At 57.3% G+C, this 8,645-nt stretch overlaps 1 protein-coding gene across 2 annotated transcripts; it reads right to left on the reverse strand.

Annotated features, from left to right (window-relative positions):
• Positions 1–1,011: 1,011 nt before the first annotated feature.
• SLC32A1 (solute carrier family 32 member 1) lies at positions 1,012–7,991 on the reverse strand. Of its 2 annotated transcripts, none has more exons than XM_048963390.1 (3): positions 7,111–7,991; positions 3,891–4,660; positions 1,012–3,150 (listed from the first exon to the last, which is right to left on the reverse strand). In XM_048963390.1, the coding sequence occupies exons 2-3, from the start codon at positions 4,266–4,268 to the stop codon at positions 1,963–1,965; spliced, it is 1,566 nt and encodes a 521-aa protein (XP_048819347.1). In that variant the 5' UTR covers positions 4,269–4,660; positions 7,111–7,991; the 3' UTR covers positions 1,012–1,962. The 2 variants fall into 2 exon arrangements, with proteins under 2 accessions (XP_048819347.1, XP_048819348.1); XM_048963391.1 differs by lacking the exon at positions 7,111–7,991 and adding an exon at positions 6,908–7,008.
• Positions 7,992–8,645: the final 654 nt, after the last annotated feature.

Here is an 8,645-nt window from a genome sequence, read left to right on the forward strand (position 1 = left end):
GAGACCTTGTTGCTGTCTGCAACTCCCTGAAAGGAGGTTGTGGCGAGGTGGGGGTCAGCCTCTGCTCCCAGGGCTTCGAAGACACAGAGCAATAAGGAAACCTGTTCCCCCCTGGTGCAGATAAGGCCTTTGTGCCATTCATTTTTGGAATGAGAAGGTCTGGAGGATGCTGCAGCACATGACCAGAAGCTACATATCTGCAGTCAGAAGCCATGGAGATCATCCTTTTCCATCCTTTTCTTCCATTTCTGCTACTATTCTGGGCTTTGTTTTGCTCAGCCCGTTGCATCTCTTGCTGAAAGGCTGCACATCCCCAGCAGAGCCGAATCCATGTGCTGTCACTACTGCTAGCACAGCACTGAGATGTGTGCTGGGCAGGTGGGGGCTGCCTGCACCACAGTACCACCACAGGGGCTCCACCACGGCCACAGCCATGCTGAGAGGACAGAGCCTGGGCTCACTCTGTGAGCTGCTCATGCATTACCCGACAGAAGCACAGAGGGAAGCGCTTGAGCAGAACTGACAGCAAGACGAAGCCCAGGGGGGCTCCCAGAATAATACAGCACTTCCTGCAGCTTACGTCAGCCTGTGCCCCTAACAGCAGCCCTTTGGCCCCTAACAAATACAAAACAAAGGGCTGTGTTGGCCCATGAACATCCAAGGACAGAGCACAGTGTGATCCCAACGGGGAATGCAGTGAGAGAAGGACCCTGGAGCTGCAGGGTGCAAAGCAGATGTGAAGCACAGCCGCAATGCTGCAGCCCCCAGCCCTCCTGCCAAGGCTGTCCCAGTGCTGGGCACAACCCATGGGAAGGGAGTTGAGCTCAGCTCAAGCCAGGGCTCCTCCAAGTCCCATATTTCGGTTTGTTCCCCCTTCTCTACCTTTGGTTGTAAGGGATTTGGGGACTGGCCCCCTCCCCTTTCCCTTCCAACACCCACAAACCTGGTGCACAACCCTGCCCCCACCCAACCCAACGAAGCAGTCCAGCTCCTCAGATATGTTTTCTCTTTATTGTTTGATATATTTATGTACCACATTATATGTTAAAGATAGACTTTTTTTTTTCTGATATACATTTTTCATCTTATTTACCACAATGACACCACACATACATTGGAAACAGCTCCACGGATCTGGTAGATTGCACAGAATGAGTTTTGTCTTGGTTTTGTTCCTGCATCCTGAACGACGTCAAATCCAACAATATATATTTTTCTCTTTTCATTATTCAGAAATAATTCTTAAAATGAAACAAACAAACAACAACAACCAAAAAAATAAAATATAATCACTGAGAAGTGGACTCCGGGTCTGTGAGTTGAACCAGAGGCAAAATGCAATCAATGGGAAGCGCCATTCCTCGTGTCAATCCGGGTGGAAGAATTAAGCAGTCTGACATCGATGTTACTACAGTGTAAACATTGCAGATGACTGCAGCGCTGGCCGTCGGCCGGAGCGTGGGTTGCTGGGCTATTCCTACAGTCTAGGTCTCATCTACGTCTGTCTCGTGGTGTATGTAAAGGAATGTTGCTGCTCCCAGCACCCGCAGCCTGTCTGCTTCCATCTGTAAACACAACCCCATCGGGTCGGCAGCTCCTGCGGCACTGCAGTGCAGATCTGCAGGCAGTGCTGGGAGCTGTTATCCTTTCCCGATGGTTCATTCGTGGGGCTGAGCTTCAGGCAACTGGTGAGGAGGCCGGGGTGGGGCACCGTGGATTTTCCTTCCAAATATTTGAAAGAACAGAAAAATAAATATATATATATTTTAATCTTAGCTTATTTAAAAAGACGGCAGGGCACGCGTTTTCATCTCTTCTGATTTCATTTAATTTGCAGATTCTATAATGTAGGATTTGTTGGATGTAACGAAAGTAATGACTCCTCCTTGAAGGGACGCAGAATCTCACGGCTATGCGGATGTTCGATGCTATTCTCCTACTGCCACCAGCTCTGGCCCCTCCTTAGTCTTCAGCATTGGTTCTAAATGCCTCTATGAGGCCTTCTAAAGAGTGGATGAACCCGGAGACACTGCAGATCCCTCCTATAACGAAAATGGCGACGTCAAAGAAGACGTGGTGCCACAAGAGCTTCCTCCACAAGAGCTTGAGGTGGAAAAGACTGGGGAGCAGGAAGCAGAGACCCGCACCCGTGAGGCTCCCAGTGAGACCCATCAAGAGGGCAAAGTGCGGGACGTAGATAGCCATGAGCAGGGTGAACACCACCAGGGCACACCTGAGAGTGAGCCCCCAGGACTTGAGCCGCCCGTCACCTCCGTAGCAGTTGGGGAAGAACGCCCTGTTTCCATCCTGGAAAAGGGATCGCTCCAGGACCTCCACAGCTGCAAAAAACGGCAAGGGGTAGGAGAGCAAGGCTTTGGCCACCAAGAAAATGTTGACTACTGCCCTAATGGTGGATGGCAGGTTGTCTGTGATGACCTCCTTGGTCTCGTCAGCCCAGGTCAGATAGGCGACCAAGGCAAAGAGTCCTTTAAGGATGCAAGCTGCTATGTGTGTCCAGTTCATCATGCAATGGAACTCCTTGGGGTTCTGCATGTTCCCCTCCAGGGAAGGCAGAAAGATCTGGGAGGTGTAGCTGAAGACAATGATGCCAATGGAGATGGGAAACTTCTTCACATCTATGTAGAACTTGACCTTGTCCCACGCCCAGTCACGTGCCCGGGAGAGGCAGTAGGCGATCACCAAGATGTTGATCACAAAGTGGGCCAACGTGCAGAGCAAGCTGAACTTGGAGACTGCCTTCAGGTTCTTCAAGAACGCGCAAGGCAGGAGAACGGCTGTGGCAATAATGGACCACGACTTCTGGGATACGGGCAGGTTGGGGAAGCTGTTGTACATCAGGTTCCCACTGACCACCACATAGAGGATGCAGGTCATGACCAGTTCAATGATCTGAGCCACATTCACAATTCTGCCCCCCAGCGTGGGGAAGCGAGGCGCGCAGCACGCGTTTGCTATGTCCACGTAGGAGTCTCTCACCCTGACTATCTCCCCATCCTCATTCTCTTCGTAAAGACAGGCAATAAGGATTTTCCCAGTGTAGCAGCAAACCACCGCAGCGAAAATTATTAAAAAGAGTCCTAGGTATCCACCATGAAGGATAGCATAGGGCAGGCCCAGCACAAACATCCCCTAGAAAGAGACAAAATGGAAACCGTGTTGCTCTCCTGATGGAGGGGCCAGGCAGTGAGCAGGCGCACACCCGCTGCCTCAGCCACATGCAGTGACACCAATGGCACAGCCCACAGCCCCACAGTCACACCGTGTGCTCACGATGACACGCACACCCTTCTCTCTCTGACGTGCCGCCCACTCCGTCACACCTATCACACCTATCACACCCATCACACCCATCACACCCATCACACCCATGCACACACGCAGCACCCGCCCCAGAGCACCCACAGCAAGCAAGCACCAGCTTTTACCCAAATCTCCACCCTGTGTGTTCCCAGCACCCTCCGTGCACCAAGAACCCATCACCCTGCAGTGCCATCCTATCGCGGGGGGGACCAGCACAGACCCCCCCACAGCACACCCCCCTCTTCAGCCCCCCCATCCCGCATTCTGCTGCGGGGGCCGGCAGAGCAAAGCGATACAGACATTTTGTTTTGAATTTGGGGAAGGGAGATTATTGTTTCCTTTTTTTTTTTTTTTCCCCTCTTTCTCCCATTTTTCTTTTTTTCCCTATTCCCCCGCTTTCTCTTCTTCTTCCATTTTTTTTTCTCCTTTCTTTTTTCCATTCTTTTTCTGCCGAAGGGTGTTGCACCCCGTCACTGCTGAAGGGGACAAGGGCTGAGCCCGGGGATGGGAACGGAGCTGGGATCGGGGCTCGCGTCCCGGCGCGGGTGGCAGCGGGTGCCCGGCCGTACCTGGATGGCGTTGGTGACGTTCCAGCCCGCCTCCCACGCCGTGATCTTGGGCTTGCCCTGCCCGGACAGCTCGGAACAGACCCCCGCGTCCTTGGAGGCGGAGGGCGGCAGCGGCCCGGTGCCGTCCCGCTGGTAATGGATGTCCCCCTCCAGGGGCTGCTCGCCGCCCTCCTCACCGCCTTCGGACTTGAGGATATCCATCTGCAGCCCCTGCCGGTGCTCCATGTCCAGGTCGTCGCAGTGAGCGAAGCCCACCGCCTCCTCGTCGGTGGCCGCCTGGAAGCCCATCCTGGCGAACATACCGCTCATCTTCGCCTGGGACTTGTTGGACACCGAGGTGGCCACGTTGGACAGCTTGCTGCGGAGGAGCGTGGCCATGGCGGCTGTCGGGCTCGGAGGGCCGTGGAGACGCAGAGACCCGACGGGGCGGGCGGGCGGCGAGGCGGAGGCCGAGACCTCGGCGCCGGGAGAAGGGCGACGGCGGCGGCGGCTGCGGGAAGCTCTGCCGAGCCGCTACCTCCGCTCCCGAGCGCAGGGCGAACGGCTGCGCTGCGGGCTGCCCTGGGGCATGCCACCGCTGCGGGAAGCCGCGGGCCCTCCCGCCCCGCTCCGCGCCGCTCCGCTCCTTTCCGCCTGTCCCTCCCGGACGGCGGCTGTCGCCGAGCTGCGGTGGTCACAGGTCTGCGGCTGTCAGCAACCGACGGCTGTCAGCGGGCGGCCGGCGCAAACCCCTGGCGGAGAGAGCCGCGTCTCCATCGCAGTGCGCCCACCTCGCGGAGAGAAGAGAGGGGAGAGGATTGCTGCATTTCTGGGGGAGGTACCAGCGGCCCCGGCCAAGCCCAGCCTCCCCCCCCCGGCACGGTGACACCCACGCCCGCCGGGTCCCGCCAGCAGCGCCGCAGCGCGGCTCCCCCCCGGCCCCGCAGCCCCCCGCAGCCCCCCGCAGCCCTCCGCAACCCCTGACCGCAGCCCAGCAGACCCGCTCCCAGCCCCTTCTCCCCGCGAACCGAGCAGCAGAGGGAATACGGCCCCACTGAAGGGGCGGACAGACGGCTCTCGACAGATTCTCAACGAATTTCGCCTCCTCGCAGCCCCTCCCTTGTCTTTTTTCCACCCAAAACCCCTCGCACCCCCATCGGAGCCCTGAGGCACCGGGAGAAGCACCGCTTCGGGAACGCAGCGGCAGCACCGACGGCTGCGGTCCCGCTCTGCTCCGCTCCGCGCCCGGGCTTCGCTCTGCCCCGCACCGCTCCGCGGGCGGCACCGGGGCGTTCCTCGGGCTCGCTCCGTCTCGCGGAGCCATTTCCCATTTTTCCTCATAAAAATTAATTTTTCCGTTCTGCTCCCCTGAACACACATACTTATATTGAACAGAAAAGCCCTCCGCGAGTTTTCTTTGTTAAATTGTCCCCGAGGTGCGCAGCCCTCACTGCACATATCGGCCACGGGAGATCCGGGGAGGCGCGGGGGGAGCGACGGCATTTGGGGTTCGGGGCGGTGGGAAACAGCAGCGCTGCGGCACTGCGTAGGGATCGCCGAGGTTTTGTGGATCGGGAGAAGAAAATAAATAAATAAATAAATAAACAAATAAATAGACGTTCCCGAAGTGGAGGTGGGGGGAAGCGCCTGTTTGGTTCGCTGCTTTTCGGAGGTTACAACGAGCATTTCTGTTTTACTACAGACAACGGAAAACACAACGCTGAATGATTTCCTGATGCCGTTCTTTGGGATGGGAAGGAAGGGGCAGAGGGGAGGGCTGCGGTTGGGGTGCGGCACGGAGCGGAGCTTCCAGAAAACGCCTCAAATACCGCCGCCCCCGACTCCCCCTTATTTATTTTATTTCATTTATTTATTTATTTTCCTTCTGACGGAAGCAGGAGGGGAATTAGGTGCAAAGCGGGTGAAATGCGTCAAAAAGAGCCGTCGTCGCAGAGGGGCTGCGCCTCACGGGGGTCTTTCGGTCGCCGTTACCCTCCGGGCCAGACCCCAATGGGAATCGCGCTGCGCCGGGGCGGGGATTAACACAAATCAGTGCACAAATAGGTCGAGAAACAAAGAAAAAAAAAAAACAACAAAAAAACAGGAAAAGCCGAACCATCAGACTGCGCAGATGAACACCTCGGCGTTCATGCGGAGATTTTTAGAACATTTTCGTTATTATTGTTATGATTTCTCACGTAACCTGCGATGAGTTTATCGCAAAAGACGCGGAGGAGATCGATGTTCGGGGGCCGCAGAGGGCGTCAGGGACGAAACAACGAAAATTCGCCCAATTCGCGGCGTGCTGCGGGGACATCGGGGCATTTCCCCCCTCCTTCCCACCTCTCGCCCCGCAGAGCCCCGGCCCTGCACCGCTGAGGCCCCGCACGGTGCGTCGGGCTCGGGAAACCTATTTAGAAACATCATTAAAACAATGACGACCATCATCATGATTAAAAACACCGAAAAACGTCCACGGAGCCTGAAAATGACCCCGGTCCGGTGGGGGACAAACGTGTCCCAAGGCAGCGCCGGCCCGGGGGCTGGCTTCTAGGCGGGGGCGAGGGGCTTTGTGCCGCTGTTGGATACAGCGGTACCCCCACAAACGCCTCACAGCCCCGGCGTACACGTGCCGAGACACGGAGATAAACGGGGGGGTGAGGGGTGCCGGCGGGCTCAACGCTGCGGGCACAGGAGGGATGCGGGCCGCCGGGGCTCTTCTTCGACTCCGAAATTCCCCCCCGCTTCTGGGGCACCGCTGAGCCCCCCCCCGACACACACACCCTCCCCCCGCCCCGTGGGGACCGCAGCCAGGGCAGCCCCGATCGCTGCCTCGCGTCCGAAGGTGGGAGAAGGAGATTTTGTTCGTCTGCTCCTGGAAATAAAAATCGCCCCGAACTTCTGCCGGCGGCTGAAAATAGGGATAGAACGCAGCGAAAGGAGGGGAAATAAAAAGAGAAAAAGGAAGGAAAAGGAGGAGAGAGGCAGAGGAAGAGAAGAAAAAGAGAGGTACGGAGGGATGGAGAGGAGGCATTTACCTCTGCTGCTCGCAGCGCGCTGCTCCGCCGGGAGTGGGTCTGGGAGGAATGGGTACGTGGGATGGGGAGATGCGGGGATGGGGGAATGGAAGGATGCGGGGATGGAGGATGCGGGGATGAGGGTGCGGGGCTGCAGCCGCGTCTCTCCTGTGCCCCCCCTAATTCCTATTTAACCCAAGCAAGATCGCGGAGCCAAACCTTACCCAAAGGTTAGCGGGTCTCGGGGGAGCGTTTGAGTCGCAAATCTCAGATGGAGCTAAAAGCAGCACAGCAACGAGCTGCAGCCCATGCTCTGCGGCTGCCGGGCGCTCCCTCTGCCTGGCGCTGGGGGCTTCGGGCGTCGTTCCCCCCGCAGAAGGGAGGGGTGTGGGGTCCCGACACCGCTCGAGGAGCAGCCCCGGGGGAGCAGCCCGCCCGGACCCCCCGGCTGCAGGTGCAGATGGAGGAGAGACGCTGCCTTATCTGCACAGAACAGGCTCAGGGGTTGGGGCTGGGATTTCTGATTAACAAAGTGAAGGGAAAAGAGCTCCTCGTGCTTAAAAATCGTTTGAGGGAGGCAGGAAAGGCTGAGCTTAAGCAGGCTGTGCTTCTGCAGCCCTCGCTGCCAGCCCCTCTCCGAGCTGCAGCTGCGGGGCACCATGGCAGCGCAATTACCCGGGCCAGGAGGGGCTGCTCCCCGGGCCAGGCCCCCGCACCTCAAAGCATTTCATTCCTATGGCTTTCAGTGAGCTGCGCTCTTCCTCAAACACAGCACATGCAAACCACGTCTGAAAATGAAATACAGCCATAAGAAAGAAAGGGATCGAAAGCAACCTCTGCATGCTCAGCCTCGCCCCGCAGCCCACACAGGTCCTGGGTGCAGCGCCCCGATCCCCGCACACATCCTTTCCTCGTGGCACAAAACTCCATAGAAACCCCCAAGAGCAGCTGCTGGGCGTCTCAGCACTGCAAGGAGAAGGCCAGGGGGAGGAACTTCACCCTACCAAAGCCCTCCTCGGCCGCATCCCCTCCCAGAGCCACCCGTGTGTCCTTAGCAAAGCAATGGCCGCAGCCCGACGCGCTCCCCTCGCCCGCAGCCGTCGCCCCCAGCTCCGCTCACTCCTCGCCCCGTCCTCCCGCAGCGCTGACAGCATAATGAAGAGCGGCACGGTGCGACTATAAAAAGGCAATTAGACAAACTGCTGGATGGGGACCAGCTCTCGTGACCTACTTAATAGCTCGGGGACTTTCGGGAGGATAGGGAAGGAAAAGCAGCGGTGGCTGTGAGGTGGTGGGGAGGGAGAGAGGATGCTTCAGCACAGCGCCCTGAGCCTCCAAGCAGCCCTGTGGCACCGAGAGAACAGCTCTGCCCCACGTTGCTCCCTCCTGACCTGGCCATCAGCACTCATGCTCACGATGGGTGCCTCCTCCTCATTTAATCGTTGGTTTGTGTTTTTTCTTTAACTGAATGCAAAATGGCTGCCTAAATTGGAGAGATGTCAAACAAAGAGATGAGGGGCCGGGATACGGGCATCACCAGTGAGCACGGCTTGGGACTATGCCCAGGGGAGAATTCACCTGAACAATCCATGAAAACAAAATAAAGGCTCCTTTAGACTTTACTCAGCAAGACTCCAAGCTCACTATTTACAAAATAAATACAGATCAGCTTCTGATCTGTACTGTGGGAGGTGGCTGCGCAGGGATTTCTGTGATTTGCACATCCCAGCCCAGCCCCGATCAGCAGTCACATCTACAG

Source organism: Lagopus muta, chromosome 16 (genome assembly GCF_023343835.1).
Source record: "Lagopus muta isolate bLagMut1 chromosome 16, bLagMut1 primary, whole genome shotgun sequence".
Lineage (NCBI taxonomy): Eukaryota > Metazoa > Chordata > Aves > Galliformes > Phasianidae > Lagopus > Lagopus muta.

Bases quoted from the DNA above. Each gene is read 5' to 3' on its own strand.
- SLC32A1 (XM_048963390.1), bottom strand. From the start codon at position 4,268: ATGGCCACGCTCCTCCGCAGCAAGCTGTCCAACGTGGCCACCTCGGTG. The intron at 3,151-3,890 runs GTACGGCCGGGC...GTCTCTTTCTAG, and splicing joins ACGTCACCAACGCCATCCAG to GGGATGTTTGTGCTGGGCCT.